This window comes from Triticum urartu, chromosome 7A, assembly GCF_056163025.1.
Source record: "Triticum urartu cultivar PI428250 chromosome 7A, HENAU_Tu73, whole genome shotgun sequence".
Classification (NCBI taxonomy): Eukaryota; Viridiplantae; Streptophyta; class Magnoliopsida; order Poales; family Poaceae; genus Triticum; species Triticum urartu.
Genome location: NC_141879.1, coordinates 75,121,257 through 75,137,831, shown reverse-complemented (window position 1 = coordinate 75,137,831; position 16,575 = coordinate 75,121,257). Strand labels below are relative to the sequence as shown.

The window sequence follows — 16,575 nt, the reverse complement described above, 5'->3', positions numbered from 1 at the left end:
ATCTTACACGTCGCTATTAGCATTCTCACAACACCGTACCATATGGACATGCTTAATAATTACTCCCTCCGCTCCCAATATTAGATCGGAGGGAGTACTTTGTTTTTTCAGATTTTTATTTTTTGATAAAAGATTTCCAGTATCATAAACCACCATTGTGTTGTTACAACCACTACACAGGAAACAAGCAGAAACTAGGGTATCATAGGGCACCTAAACAGACAAGCTGATCATGGTCTAAGAGAAGCTCAACAAGAGCTCCAAACCACCATCAGCTAGTAGTACCCAGGAAAGGAGAAGCAACATTTAAGACGTCTCTTATACTACTAGTACAGACAGCCAGCGAGTCCAGCGACAGCATGATCAAGTACATAAAGATAGCTATTATTACAGACCAACCAGTGAAGATAGATAGGTAAACAGGAGCTGCAAGAGCAAGAACAGCAATAAGCCAAAAGGAAGGAACTTCTTCTTCGTTCACAGGCGCTCCATCTTCTTTTTTTTTTGCCAGGATTTTTTAATCTCCACCAGCTTCACTTTGTTTCGACAGATAGTAGTCGTTTCTGGAACGCCTCACCAAATTTGAACGATAGATAGGTAGATACGGATAACATGAATGCTGGTAGCCTTGTAGTAGCGCACAGCGAAGTGCTAATTAATTTTCTTGAGGTTGCTGGTAGCCTGAAGCACCATGGTCTCCATGGTAAAACCCGGTCCAAACCCCACCATGGCCCCCCACTCAGCCCACTCTCCTTCCTCCTCCATTCGGCGGCGTTGCTCGTCGAGCACGAAGATGATGGTGGCGCTAAGCATGTTCCCATATTCTCGCGCAACGGTCCGGCTGGCCATCAGCTTCCCGGGCTCCAGCAGGAGAACCCTCTCAATCTTGTCCAAGATCGCCATGGCACCCGGGTGCACCGCCCAGAAGAGGTCATTCCATTTGACCTCGATGCCAAGTGGACTGAAGACATCAAGTAGACACTGTTTAATGTTGTCGGCCACCAGGTTTGGCAGTTTGGTGGAAACATTCCCATCAAGGCCGCATGTCTTGAGCTCCGCCGTCACCACTTGCAAGGTGTCCGGTACCACGGTCTGCGACGCAGACACCATCTCGAAGAGCGGGCGCTCGACAGGCTCCACGGCGTCGGCACCGACGATCACCGCGCCCGCCCCGTCACCGAACACCGTGTTCCTGATGAGGTTGTTCACCCAGTCCTCCCCTTCGGTGGGGCCACGGAAGCCGGCGACGCTCATGAGCTCGACGCAGGCGACGAGGACGCGCGCGCCGCGGTTGTTCTCGGCAAGGTCCTTTGCCAGGCGCAAGGCAGCGCAACCGGCGAAGCAGCCGTTGAGCTGGAGAACCGTGCGGCAGACGTTGTGGCGGAGGCCCAGAAGGGTGGCCAAGGGGACGTCGGCGCTCGGGCTTCCGGCTCCAGAGTTGGTAACGACGACGAGGTGGGTGATGTCGGTGGCCGGGCGCCCCCAGCTGGCGATGGCCTTGGTCGCGGCTGCCGCAAGGAGCTCCGGAGCAACGACGGCAACGATGGCGAGGCGTTGCTCGAGGGATGGCGTCGCGCGGTCGATGAACTCGGGATGGGCGCTCATCATCTTGTCCGTGTTGTGAACGAAACGCCACTCGTTGCCCGTTAGCCTGCCTGGTTTAATCAGGACAGCGATGAAACATATATAGCAGGTCTGGCGAATCAAACCCAACTTTTATACTAAATCAGCGAGAATTAATATGGAACGGACGGAGTGGTAGTTTGCATGTAAGCTTACATATCATGTTGAGTATGGGTTTCTGCTGCTCCGCGAGGTGCTCGCTGTTGGTGACACGGAAGTAGTACTCGGGGTACTCGTCCTGGGACAAGCGGTGCTGCGGGTTCGCCGTGCCGATGGCCAGCACGGCGGCGGGTCCATCAGCACGTTGCAAGCGCCGGATCTCGCGAGCGTTGGCCATGGTGTCCGATCGGAGCTGCCGCCCACTTCCACTTGTACCTGACCTACAGGAAGGATGGAGAAATCTATTAGAGCGGGTGAAGATCGAATGTAAAAGCCCATATCTTCTATTAGTGTCACAATACATATCACTACACCTACAAATGGAGTGTTATTTGTTACACCTTATGTTTCTGTAATGGTAATAACAAAATAAATATAATAAGAGTTTCCCACCTGTCGCATTCCTCTTCTATGATTAACTGCAGGAATGTTCTTTGTCGGTTGCTTTCGTTTCATATTGTCCGATCTAATGCAACGTATTCTCTTGTCTAATAAAGACAGATCGTTGGTCTCAAAGAAGGTAATTAATAGCTGACAATGGCCCTAATAGTCTGCTAAGTACATGGATGTAATACTTTAGCGCTTACAATTACTATAGCTAAACTAAAGTTCCATTTTCCCTCCCATACTAATATATAATGATTAAATAATTGTAAAACGTTTCTATAGAAAGCATCCCAAATAATCATATATATCTTCAAAGTTCATTACAAAATGTTACATTACACAAGGCATTTATTGCTAGTCATTGTTGAAGAGACAAATCAACATACAAGCAGGACCTTACTTACTTCCCTGCTTGTGTGCACGCTTTCCAAGTTGAGGATACCGGTCGAGTATTCACTGGAATGGAGGCGAAAGGAAATGAGGTAGAAGACCGAACAATGGTTGTGTGTGTCGAGAGATGCGAGGGATGGAGGAGGAGGTGACCAGTATTTAAGGACAGGACAAGAGGAAGACTGGCGCGTGAACAGGGGTAGCATGATGTAGATGTAGCTCAATGCCCTTGACGTCCAGCAGTACCAATGTCAGCAATTACTAATCAAATGTTTGGTTATTCCGAATAGTCCTGACTATCTACTACAATAAGGTTTTCTCGGCTGCGGTAACGGAGGGGTGATGATTGACTCGCTCCAGTGATCATAGTTGTTGCTATGTGGTCTATGGATTTGGATGTAATTTTTGTTACTTGAGTATTCTTTATACTGCACTGGCAGTTGATGAATACACCAGAAGTATTTCTCGGAAAAAAGAAATATGAGTATTTTCATTCTCTGTCTTTCACTTATACTTTCTCTCAAAATAAGTGTCTCAGCTTTGTATTAAATTTAGTACTCCCTCCATTCATTTTTATAAGTCGTTTCAGACAACTAAAATGAGTTACTTTGCATCTTGTCTGAAATATCTTCAAGACCTTAAAAAAATAAACAGAGGAAGTACAAAGTTGTATTAGAGTTGAGACACTTATTTTGTGACGGTGGAAGTATATGATTTGAAAGAGATCAAGTGGTGTTGTAGTCTGCCAATTATTGACGCGTTGCATGGTCAATTTTCATTAACTTTCTGTTAGATCTGGTTCTTTATTCCTTGCAGCTATCCGTATACATCGACTATTTATAGCAATGCTTGGCCATCCGTCCCATTTAATACCGGATGGAAAGGACCATCTGTTTGTCGTTGTCGGGTGACCACCTGCTGCTGTTTTCGTTTAGCTCTAGCACTCGTTAACCTTTTTTTTACGGGGGGCTCGTTAACCTTTTCTATTTCTCATTATAATTACTAGCAAACATGCCCATGTGTTGTAACGGGAGAGAATAACTTGACGTGCTTCGCTGCGAAGCAAATGTCAATTATCCTAATTAGGTTTGTCAGATAGGACATAAGTTTGATGATGACAAAAGTGATGAATCAATTAAACAATGGAATTCTTTATGGGTCTAGTTCGAAACACATGAATCCTAGTCAATAAATCGGGTTAGCAACTATGTCTTTAGAATACCGTACTGATAATAAAAATACAATACATACAGTGCTTATTTTGATTTACTAACATCAGACAACAAAAATATGGTATACTTTGTCCGACGTCTAGGCATATATGCTTTTGCTGTGTGTGATAACCATAAAGTCCTTGCACTATAAATGTTCTATGTTCCTGTTCTGTTACAATATATCCAGCAGTTGGATCTTTGCTTAGTATATTGTGCCTCAATTCACGGTAAAATGTAATTTGCTCTATTTTAGCCTTCTTTTATTCTAGCTGCATATTTGTATACTTTTGCTTTTCTAGTGCGCATTTTTTTTGCCTCTGTGCTGGCTCCGTATTTGCCGATTGGTTTATGATGCACTCATATGAACCGGCATAACAATGCCTGGAGACAATTTATTTTTGTAGGGCATGTAGGCTATATGTATTCGACGTATATGTTTTAACCTGTGTATGTATATTAGTCTTCCAATTTTTCGTGTGCTGGCAGTCGGTCTAGTCGATCAGTATAAGTTCATGAGAGACACATCCAATCTCGTAACAGAAATATCTTATCATCAAATCCGAATACATGTGCATATAGGTTTGGAGAACAAACACATGCATGCATGCTAACATCGTCCGCGCATGTGTGATGGACTCGGAGATATTTACCCGTCCGTGAATGATCCAAACCCAATCAACTCCAAATAAACAGTAAAAACATTTACCAGTGGACATGTGTGCAGGCTGACACGTTATCTCCCAAAGTTTCACGTTGGTTGATTGCTTTTCTTGTTGTTGACATGGGCATTGGCTTATTGCTGCAAGCAACCAGCCCAGCCCCCTTGCGGGTGGTCCACTGAGTCATATGGACTGCCCAAACGACTTGATTCAGCCGGTTGTAGACAACGAACGCATCAGCCCCACTAAGACTAGTCACAATGGGAGTAACTTGACTAGTAATATCACATATTTCAATACAAGATTGCTTATGTGGCAGCTAATTAATGAGGAGAGAGGGGTTTGTGGTAACTTAGCTGTAACATCACACATTTCAAGACATAATGAGTCTATAGTCTAATAAATGAACTCTTTTATGATACCACTCATATGTTACTACCCACTATGGAGGTAGTAACATAGACTAGTAACATCAACAAGTTACTACTCTATGTTACTCCCCACTGTGAGCAGTCTAAATAAAAAATGAACGCATCACCCGTCGTGCGCATATTATGGGTGTCCGGCGGCCCCACGAACCGCTGTCTCTAAATGATCTTATCTTCTCACCGAGTCGTGTTGGTGCGGACGGCCCTAACTGATGCACTTCTCCTTTTTCTATTTGTGAAGATTTTTTATTGGCCCAAGTAACAGAAATTCTGGCTCATACGTGAGTTACGAAGGGCTACCAATTTTTTGCTAGACTGGCGTACGGAGGAACAAAAATTAGGGCGTAACATAAGTACCATTTCAGATATAGAAAATAATATAGATGGATGACGGATGGATGAAAATGGACAAAATTACAGTGATAAGAAGCAATAGCACTTTTATTAATAGGTATAGATATAGATAGATCAGTTAATTGATGGTAAAGTCTGCATTAATTAATGGTCTTGTTTTTCTTTTGAGCCGAAATTAATAGTCTTGTTCTCAGCCATTGTGTAGCCAAATGGTGTCCTTTTACTAGTAGTGCATGAATGATTGAAGATGCACTTCAATCATTTTGCATTTCACAACACGTAAAAATAAACACGTCATGCATTTCACAGCAGCTTTTCACGTCATGCATTTCACAGCAGCTTTTCGTGGAATGTTTTCTCTAAGTGCATGGAGCAAATGGGTTTTCAAACCTTTGTAGCATTCTCTCCTCAGCTCAACGCATCTCCAACGCCGACCCATAAATTCCTTCGATATTTGTTCTTTTTTTGTCCGGATGTTTTTGTCCGGATGTGATCCGCGTACATGATACGAGAGGGAGCTATCCAACACTACTACAAAGTATCCGGCTAGGAGAAGAAAAAATAGGTGAGGACCATATATGTGATGGGCTATTTATGATGTGGTGTCCGGTTGGAAGGAGAGGGGGGAGAGAGGGACCATGCATGTGAAGAGAGAGAAAAGAGAGAAGGACAACGCGATGGCTTTTGGTGGTCAAGTGGATGTCCGGACTCCGATATAGCTCCTCCTGTTTATGTCCGATTTGTTGAATAAGGACGTCCAACCACTTCACAGATCGATGCAGAACCACATTAATTGTAAAAATGAACAAAAATGTCCGATCGGACGAAAACCGGAGTTTTGTAGGTATTTCTTAGAGATGCCCTCAAAATGATGATTAAAAAAAACAGTCCCCACTTGAGTAGTGTAATATACTCCTAAGAAATTCTGCTTAGTTGTACGGTCCTTGGTCCACCTGTCTATCCATATTTGCATGCTATTAATAGCATCACTAACGCTTATCGCGATAGGAACAACTACCCCTTTGTCGCACTTATTATCCATGACCACCAGCCCAACTAGCTAGGTCTATTTTTGGACAGGCTGCTAGCTTACTCAATTTATTTATTTGCGGCATTTTTTGGATTTATTCATCGCCGGTTATGCAATGGCAGCACCAGGAATATAAAAATAACAAAAATTACATCCAACTTCACAGACTAAGATTCTTTCTCCATTCCATTTTTTCCAGGCGGGGCAAGGAAAAACCAGCTTCCTGCTCAAAAAAAAAAATCACCCGAAATATTAAGTGAATTTCTAATTTAAAAAGTATTCCCTGTAAACAAATGTAGGACCTTGTGGCAATTTATACTAAACTGCAAAAACATTTTACATTTATGTATGAACGGAGTATTAGTCTTAAAATAGAGTACGTTTAACACAACACATACATAAGGTTTTTTCTTGTCCCAACGGTGTAACACCCACAATGCGGCTATATCTCCTACGTGTCGGGGCATGACTTAGAGACATAGCCGCATGGTAGGCTTCTCGAAAGAGGGGTAATCTTCAGACTATCCCATGTACTGAATAAGAAAGGGATAAAGAGTTAGCATACAATCGCCACTTCACAAAAATACAAGTTAAACATACATCATTCAGAATACAATCAAAGGTCCGACTACGGAATTAAAAAAAAGAATACAACCCCAAATGCTAGATTCCTGATCGACCCAACCGGGCTCCACTACTGATCAACAGGAAACGATACAACACAATGGACAAGATCTTCATTGAGCTCCCACTTGAGCTCGGTTGCGTCATCTGCACTGATATCATCGGCACCTGCAACTGTTTGGAAGTATATGTGAGCCACTAGGACTCAGCAATCTCATACCCGCGAGATCAAGACTATTTAAGCTTATGGATAGGAAAAAGGGTAGTGAGGTGGAGCTGCAGCAAGCACTAAGCATATATGCTGGCTAACATACGCAAATGAGAGCGAGAAGAGAAGCAACGCAACGGTCGTGAACTAGAAGTGATCAAGAAGTGATCCTGAAACTACTTACATTCAATCATAACACAAGAACAGTGTTCACTTCCCGGACCCCGCCGAGAAGAGACCATCACGGCTAAACACGCAGTTGATTCATTTTAATTAAGTTATGTGACAAGTTTTCTACGCCCGGACATTAACAAATTCTCATCTGCCACATAACCACGGGCACGGCTTTCGAAAGTTTAAAACACTGCAGGGGTGTCCCAACTGAGCCCATCACAAGCACTCACGGTCAAGGAAGGATATTCCTTCTCCCAGGAAGACCCGATCAGACTCAGAATCCCGGTTACAACGCATTTCGACAAAGGAAACAAGACCAGCATGACCGCCCAATGCGCCGACATCCCGATAGAAGCTGCACATATATCGTTCACAGGGCAACACCGGATTGTCCAAACTTCTGGTAGGCCAGCCCAGAGTTGCCCCTGGTGGCCACCGGCGGCTGACAGGCTCGGACCAACACTTAGACAAGCACTGGCCCGGGGGGGGGGGGGTTAAAATAAAGATGACAGTTGAGTCTGCAGAACCCAAGGGAAGGTGATAGGTTGTTAAGCAAATGTAAAACCAAGGTTGGGCCTTGCTGGAGGAGTTTTATTCAAAGCGAACTGTCAAGGGGTTCCCATAACACCCAACCGCGTAAGGGACGCAAAATCAAGGAACATAACACCGATATGACAGAAACTAGGACGGCAAGAGTGGAACAAAACACCAGGCATAAGGCCGAGCCTTGCACCCTTCACCAAGTATATAGATGCATTAAAGTAAATAAGAGATAATAATGATATCCCAACAATATCCATGTTCCAACATGGAACAAACTACATCTTCACCTTCAACTAGCAACGCTATAAGAGGGGCTGAGCAAAAGCGGTAACATAGCCAAACAACGGTTTGCTAGAAAATGTGGGTTAGAGGCTGACATGGCAAAATGGGATGCATGATATAGCAAGTGGTAGGTAACGCGACATAGCAATAGAGCGAGCAACTAGCAAGCAAAGATAGAAGTGATTTTGAGGGTACGGTCATCTTGCCTGAGATCCCGCAAGGAAGAAGAATGAGTCCATGAAGAAGACAAACGGACGTAGTCGAACGAATCCTCATAAACGCGACGTTATCGGAACTAACCCGAAGAAGCAACACCGGAAAGAGGCAAACAACATGGTAAACAACCATCACATAAGCATGGCATGATGCACAACCAAGTATGATGCATGTCCGGATTAATGAGGCATGGCATGGCAAAGTGCACAAACAAAACTACAAATTAAGTGGCGAAACACCACGTGACTTATTTAGTTCTCTCTCGTTTAGGTACTCAACAATATTAAATGTTGGTTAGCATGGCAAGAGATGAAGCATATGAAAACTACCTATCTAGGCAAGTTTAAATGAGGCCGGATATAACAAACAACAAATCCGGAAAATCCCCATGTGCATTTATTAGATTTGGGTACTGTTCTGCCCTAAAGCATATTTTAGAGTTGTTTAACATGCAAAATAATGCCACCATGTTAAACTAGACATTTTTCTACCCCATTTACATATAAAGTTTATTAAGTTTGGAGCTACGGTTATTTCGTTATGAAATAAAGCATTTTAACATGGCAATTAAGCAAATAAAAGCAAACAGCAGTTTAAACATTTTAAACATGGTTGAAAGTTGCATATTATGAAACTAGATGAAAACTAAGCATTTTTCATATATAATGTTTTTACATATGATGCACGGTTGTTGAGTTTTAATATGCATGGAGTTTAGGGACTTCACTATAAAACGCGTCCTCTGGAATAAATAGGAAAATCGTAGAGAGGGGAAAAAAAGGAGATGGGCCGAATCTGGCAGGACTGGAAGTGCACAGGGATCTGGGCGGCTGCTCACCAGCGTGGCCACTGGGCCAGCGCGAGCTGGGTCTAGCCCGGTCGGTGGGGAATGCAGGCTGGACTGGCGCGGTGCTGGGCCTCGTAGGCAAATCGAAGCGGGGGAGCACTGCGCCCTATGCGTAGCGGTCAACGATGATGAACAACTCCTCCTGCTCGAAGCAGAGGCGGGAACAGGCGCGGCGGTGGCGGTGGTCTGGCGAGGACGTCGACGGGGCAAGGCGGGAAAGACCTGGAACGGGCAGATCGGCGCGTGGGGAGCTCGGATCCGGCGACGGACGCGGTCAACGGTGACTGCCGAGGCCGAGGAGGCCGACGACGAGCTTGGCAGTGGCTCCTGCAAAAATGGCGGCGGCGCATGGCTTAGAGAGGGAGAGCACGAGAGAAAGGGGATGGGGAAGGAGTAGGGCGGCGCAAACGGCCTGCTGGTGCTCGTTGGCGGCGTCTCAGGTGGCCGGCGAAGCGAGGCAAATCGAGAAGGCAGCGGGGCTCTGGATCAAGGGGCTCCTCCCCTCGAACTAGTCGGGACCGAGGAAGTAGGAGGCATGGGGCGAACGGGCCCAGGGCGGCCCGGGGCGGGCCTCCCGTGGACTTCACGGGCCGCGGCAGTGGGAGCCGGTTGGGGGCGACGTGGCCGACTCTTATTGGCTGCGGCGGGCGCTGAGGGGTGAGGTGGCGGTCCAGGATTGGCCCTAGGGCGTGGCGGCGGCGGCGACAAGTGGAGGCGGCGGCGACAAGTGGAGGCCAGGGAGGGGTCGGTGCTGAAATTGAGGGGGAGGGGGCTAGAGGTAGGTGGAGGGCTAGGGATGCCCAAAAAGGGCATGGAGGGGGTCTATATAAGGCAAGGGGGCTAGGGTTAGGGGGTTTGACGCCGTTTCGGATCTGTTCCATCTCGATCGGATGATCCGGAGCGGAGGGAGGTTAGATAGGTGGGCTAGTGGGCTCTGCTAGAGAGAGATGGGCTGAGAAGAGAGGAGAGAGAGAGTCCCGACAGCAGCTTCCGGAGACCGAAAACGTCCGACGATAGACCGGCTATACTGCCGCTGCAAGTTTAACGGTTGGGCTATCAAACGAGCTCCGAATGCGATGAAACTTGGCAGGCGGCCTACCTACAAGATAACAAGACCACACGCCAACTTTCAACCCATTCCGAGAACATTTTCCGGCCACTTATAAAAATACTATTCCGGACATGCCGCGGGCGCGTGCGAGTGTGTCTGGGCTCAGAACGGACAACGGAAGGAACGGGGAGGCCGGGACGGATGCAAGTTTTAAAAAACATGATGATTCAATGCACATGATGACATGGCAAGATGCAACACTCAGGCGAAAGACAAGGCAACAACAGCGAATAACTGGAAGACACCTGGCGCGTCGGTCTCGGGGCGTCACAACACTCGACCACTAGAAGAGGATCTCATCCCGAGATCTAGGATGGCACCGGAGGGAAAACGGAAGAGGAAGAGGTAAAACTAAGTTGCTTCTTTGACAAATGAGTGAAACCAAAGAACCTTGCGAGGTTGAACAAATTGAAAGAAAGAATACAACGAAGATGAACGAAGTTGAAAGCACTCTGTTAGGAAAGAGGAACAAGGAACATTACTAGAACCTTGTAGGTTTGAAAGACATAAGAAAAGGGTTGCAATGGACAAGACGTACATGCAAGCACTCCGGTAAAAACAAGATGGAGAAGGAACGATAAAGATCAATTACGACAACACTCCAGTTAAAACAAGATAGAGAAGGAATAAGAACAATATAATTTGGACATCACTCCGACTGTAAATGGAAGGAATTGAACATGAACTTGACAAGATGAGAAGATACTTGATGAAATCAACAACACACTACCTCCGGAACTATTGAAAAGAAGGCACAAGGGGTAAGAAAGATTTTAGACAGCACTCCGGTTGAGAAGGGAGGTATAACTTGATAAGATGAGATAACTTGAATGAAGGACACGACACTCCAGTTGAATGGATTAGCAAAGGAAAGAACATGATCTTTGACAAAAATGGAATGATGGGTCGAAGAGTGAAACATCACAATGCCTCCGGAAGAAATAATAGAAGATAGATCATTGGAATAAAAGAATGGAGAAGAAAATGATAACTCCTCCCACAAATGAATTTGGAAAAACATCCTTATGAAGAAGGCTTGAACGGAGTTGTTCAAAAATGAACAACGAAAACAATAAACTGCTTGTGGGCTTATGAAAACATCTCAAAACTTGAGGTGAAATTCTGCCACTAACGAAAACAAGATTGGATTGATATGAACAAGGAGACAAGAAAATTATTTCACCGGGAGGATAAATGAAGAACTTGGTTCATTTATGAGCACCATAAATAGCAACAATCCTTAGGGAAAGCTTTAGGTGAAATATAACCCAATATAACTCCAAAGAGGAGATTGATTGGTTGAGAAGAGCTCATGCTCGAAGAAATTGATGGGTTTAGCTATCTCATTCCTTACAACTTGTGAATCATGAGACATGAAGGAAATTGTCAAGAATGACATAACACCACTGCAAGAGACAAGATAGAAAGAATTGCGCTCTGGAATGCAAGATGAAGAATGCTTGGACTCCACAAAACAAAACATGTGTTGAACACCATGTTTATTTTAGAGTATAGTTTGGCGGAACTTAACTTCGAGAGAAATCTTGAAGAACAATTGAAGAATGAAAAGAATCCTTGACGAACGACCATATAGAGCCTCCATGAAGAACTCCAGTAATAAAAGGATAATGAAAAGAAAGAGAAGTTGAAAACACAAGGTGAAGCCTTGCGATGATATAATTGAGAGAGCTTGGGACTCCAGGAAAAGAAAATATGAAACAATTGAGACCGAGAATTTATTCATCATGAACAAACTCCGGAAGAATGGATCTATCATTTGGATGAAGCAAGATTAAGAATTATGTTTTGCGTATCCCTCATAAATATAAATTAATGACAAGCAACGGATTTGGCATACTACTTATTCTCGTAGAAAGGATTAAGAGAGATATAGCGCAAGCTTGAGAAAGGTCTTCAACGAACCACCAGTAAGATTTAGAAAGCACGAATGCATTGATACGGTAACGAAGGAAGATAAATCTTGAACGAACCACCGTAGGGATTGAAAATGACCGAAGAAAATATAAAGAAACACCGGGAAGAATTAGAGAACGAAGATACTTGAGAGAAATTTAGATACAAGAGAATGAAGAGATCACGAGCTGATTAGAGAATACTTGACTGATGCAACGGTAAGATTTGGAGAACGAGAGTTGAAAGCTGAGAATGAATAAACCTGAATTGACGGCCTTCGGAGAATCAAACTGAAAAGACTCCTGAATTGCTCTGGATGGGTGAAAAGAATTCTCACAATCGAAAACCATTATGAGAGGATGACAACAAGCTTGAAATTCGCATCTTTGGAAGAACGGATAAGATTTGGAGGAAAAACTCTTCTTCGGTCTTCAAATGTTTAGAAAGACGATGAGAAACACCACCATGAGTTGTTGAGCCACTCCGGAATGAAAATTAGGAAGTTTGAACCACGATAAAAAGAATTTGAAAGATCTTAGAGAAGGACATTTGACTGATGATAAATTCATACTTACATCAACTTTGAAAGATTTGAGAATAGCTCCGGTAAAATTAGAAGAGTCAGGTAAGATCTTGGAAAAGACCTATGGGTTAAGGCCCACTCAAAAGAAATATCGTTGAACGATTACTTGAAAGGAAGGTTGCACCGGTTGATTTAAATGGCTTGAATGAGACAACATCCTCGAAAGAACTTGAACGAATGCAAAGTGGAAACACGAATCTTCGAGATATCTTCAGCACTCCGGTACAATTGAATAGTGAGAAGTGGAAGATTAAGAGGTGCACCGGCATGAGAAAACATCTGAAACGAGGAAAATGATATGATCTACACCAAAGCTTGAATTGAATTCACTAGAGAAGAAAAGAGAACGAAGAATGATGAACTTGTAGAGCATCTTCATGAGAACCACCGGATAAGAACATTGACGGAAAAGAATGGAAAGACGTCCCATCAATAAAAGGATACTTGATTAAGAAATCTGAATCCTTGAAGAAAAAGGGTGGGAGGGCGGGAAAACAAAGGCAGCTTGGGACGGAAGAAACAAACACCGATGAGAAAACTGAGATTGCATCTTGCAAATGGGAAAAATGATAGGATCATCTTGAAGAGGAGCACACCGGTTGAGAAGAAATTGAGATGACAAACTCGATGATCAAGAAGGATTAGTATTCACATAGAAATACGAGAACACCACTTAGGAAAGGTATGGAATCAACACTTGACTTCGAAGCAACTCGAATACCACAAAAAAACAAAACAAAAGATTTGGCTTGCAAAATAAGCCGGAAAGAAACATATGATAGACCCCATATCGTATCATGTGTCTTATGGAAAGATTATTCTATGAGCTACTTGAATTCCCACTTATAAACTCCCGAAACTTTCTGGTTATGCAATCAGGTGTTGGGGATACAGGGGAAGCATAATATCTCACCCAAAACTAGCAAATCCTACATCCAGCTGTATCCATCCTTCAACACATAACCAAGAAACCTTCGGAAATCATTTACCTCAACCTTCGAAAAGCATCCATTATACAAGTTATGGCAATACTCCCGAACTCCCGCCCCAGTACTGGGTGGCGTCGAGGTTATCTCACCAACAACTGCATAAAAGAGATTTTCGATGTCGGCGAACTCAGGTATTCCAGAACTGCAACGATAAAATTGTGACGACAAAACCTCGGAGCTCAACTCCTCGGGACACTGCCACAACCCCTAAATGTCAGGAGGCACCAAGACCAATGTTCTCGTCACAAAACCATCGGAACGATTACAAGATACCCGCGTGATCCTAAATTTTTTTAGTGAAATTTGAGGAGAGAAGAGTCAAAACTCTATGTCAGGAGGCCTCACCAGAGCGACGAAGGGACTGAGAAGTAAAAAGAATCCTACTCTCCGATATATATATAATCCTAAGACTCAAAACATTTTGTTCTAGACTCAACAACGTCAGCGATTCGATCAAGCAGGGGGCTCCAAAGTCGGGGAAGGCTCTGATTACCAACTTGTAACACCCACAATGCGGCTATATCTCCCACGTGTCGGGGCATGACTTAGAGGCATAGCCGCATGGTAGGCTTGTCGCAAGAGGGGTAATCTTCACACAATCCCATGTACTGAATAAGAAAGGGATAAAGAGTTGGCTTACAATCGCCACTTCACACAAATACAAGTTAAACATACATCATCCAAAATACAATAAAAGGTCCGACTACGGAACCAAAATAAAAGAAGACAACCCCAAATGCTAGATCCCCGATCGACCCAACTAGGCTCCACTACTGATCAACAGGAAACGATACAACACAACGGACAAGATCTTCATCGAGCTCCCACTTGAGCTCGGTTGCGTCATCTGCATTGGTATCATCGGCACCTGCAACTGTTTGGAAGTATCTGTGAGCCACGAGGGCTCATCAATCTCACACCCGCGAGATCAAGACTATTTTGGCTTATGGGTAGGAAAAAGGGTAGTGAGGTGGAGCTGCAGCAAGCACTAAGCATATATGGTGGCTAACATACGCAAACGAGAGCGAGAAGAGAAGCAACGCAATGGTCGTGAACTAGAAGTGATCAAGAAGTGATCCTGAAACTATTACGTTCAAGCATAACACAAGAACCGTGTTCACTTCCCGGACCCCGCCGAGAAGATACCATCACGGCTAAACACGCAGTTGATTCATTTTAATTAAGTTAAGTGACAAGTTTTCTACGACCGGACATTAACAAATTCCCATCTGCCACATAACCATGGGCACGGCTTTCGAAAGTTTAAAACACTGCAGGGGTGTCCCAACTGAGCCCATCACAAGCACTCACGGTCAACGAAGGATATTCCTTCTCCCAGGAAGACCCGATCAGACTCAGAATCCTGGTTACAACACATTTCGACAAAGGAAACAAGACCAGCATGACCGCCCAATGCGCCGACATCCCGATAGGAGCTGCACATATCCCGTTCACAGGGCAACACCGGATTGTCCAAACTTCTGGTAGGCCAGCCCAGAGTTGCCCCTGGTGGCCACCGGCGGCTGACAGGTTCGGACCAACACTTAGACAAGCACTGGCCCGGGGGGGTTAAAATAAAGATGACCGTTGAGTCTGCAGAACCCAAGGGAAGGTGATAGGTTGTTAAGCAAATGTAAAACCAAGGTTGGGCCTTGCTGGAGGAGTTTTATTCAAAGCGAACTATCAAGGGGTTCCCATAACACCCAACTGCGTAAGGGACGCAAAATCAAGGAGTATAACACTGATATGACAGAAACTAGGGCGGCAAGAGTGGAACAAAACACTAGGCATAAGGCCGAGTCTTCAAACCTTTACCAAGTATATAGATGCATTGAAGTAAATAAGAGATAATAATGATATCCCAACAATATCCATGTTCCAACATGGAACAATCTACATCTTCACCTTCAACTAGCAACGCTATAAGAGGGGCTGAGCAAAAGCGGTAACATAGCCAAACAATGGTTTGCTAGGAAATGTGGGTTAGAGGTTGACATGGCAAAATGGGATGCATGATATAGCAAGTGGTAGGTAACGCGGCATAGCAATAGAGCGAGCAACTAGCAAGCAAAGATAGAAGTGATTTCGAGGGTACGGTCATCTTGCCTGAGATCCCGCAAGGAAGAAGAACGAGTCCATGAAGAAGACAAACGGACGTAGTCGAACGGATCCTCATAAACGCGACGTTATCGGAACTAACCCGAAGAAGCAACACCGGAAAGAAGCAAACAACATGGTAAACAACCATCACATAAGCATGGCGTGATGCACAACCAAGTATGATGCATGTCCGGATTAATGAGGCATGGCATGGCAAAGTGCACAAACAAAACAACAAATTAAGTGGAGCTCAATATGCAACTCCGTTGCATATTGACAAAACACCACATGACTTATTTAGTTCTTGATACGTCCATTCTGCATCATGCTTTTATATCAATATTTATTGCATTATGGGTTATTATTACGCATTATGTCACTATACTTATGCCTATTCTCTCTTATTTTACAAGGTTTACATAAAGAGGGAGAATGCCGACAGCTGGGATTCTGGCTGGAAAAGGAGAAAATATTAGAGACCTATTCTGCACAGCTCCAAAAGTCCTGAAACTTCACGGATGATGTCTTCCAAATATATAAAAAACATTGAGCGCAAGAACTTCACCAGGGGGGCCACACCCTGCCCACGAGGGTGGGGGGCGCGCCCTACCCCCCTGGGCGCGCCCCCTACCTCGTGGGCCCCCTGGTGGCCCTCCGGTGACCATCTTCTGCTATATGGACTCTTTCGATGGGAAAAAAATCATAAGTCATCTTCTCGGACGAAACTCCGCCGCCACGAG

The 16,575-nt window shown here is 44.5% G+C and overlaps 1 protein-coding gene across 3 annotated transcripts; it reads right to left on the bottom strand.

Moving 5' to 3' along the window:
* Positions 1–279: 279 nt before the first annotated feature.
* On the bottom strand, positions 280–2,717 carry LOC125524928 (bisdemethoxycurcumin synthase). 3 transcript variants are annotated; one of them, XM_087535263.1, is made up of 3 exons: positions 2,574–2,717; positions 1,780–2,003; positions 280–1,655 (listed from the first exon to the last, which is right to left on the bottom strand). In XM_087535263.1, exons 2-3 carry the CDS (start codon positions 1,958–1,960, stop codon positions 652–654), a joined length of 1,185 nt encoding a protein of 394 aa, XP_087391389.1. In that variant the 5' UTR covers positions 1,961–2,003; positions 2,574–2,717; the 3' UTR covers positions 280–651. The 3 variants fall into 3 exon arrangements, with proteins under 3 accessions (XP_087391389.1, XP_048545913.1, XP_048545914.1); XM_048689956.2 differs by having other exon boundaries at positions 2,570–2,693; XM_048689957.2 differs by having other exon boundaries at positions 2,565–2,672.
* Between the last annotated feature and the right edge of the window lie 13,858 nt (positions 2,718–16,575).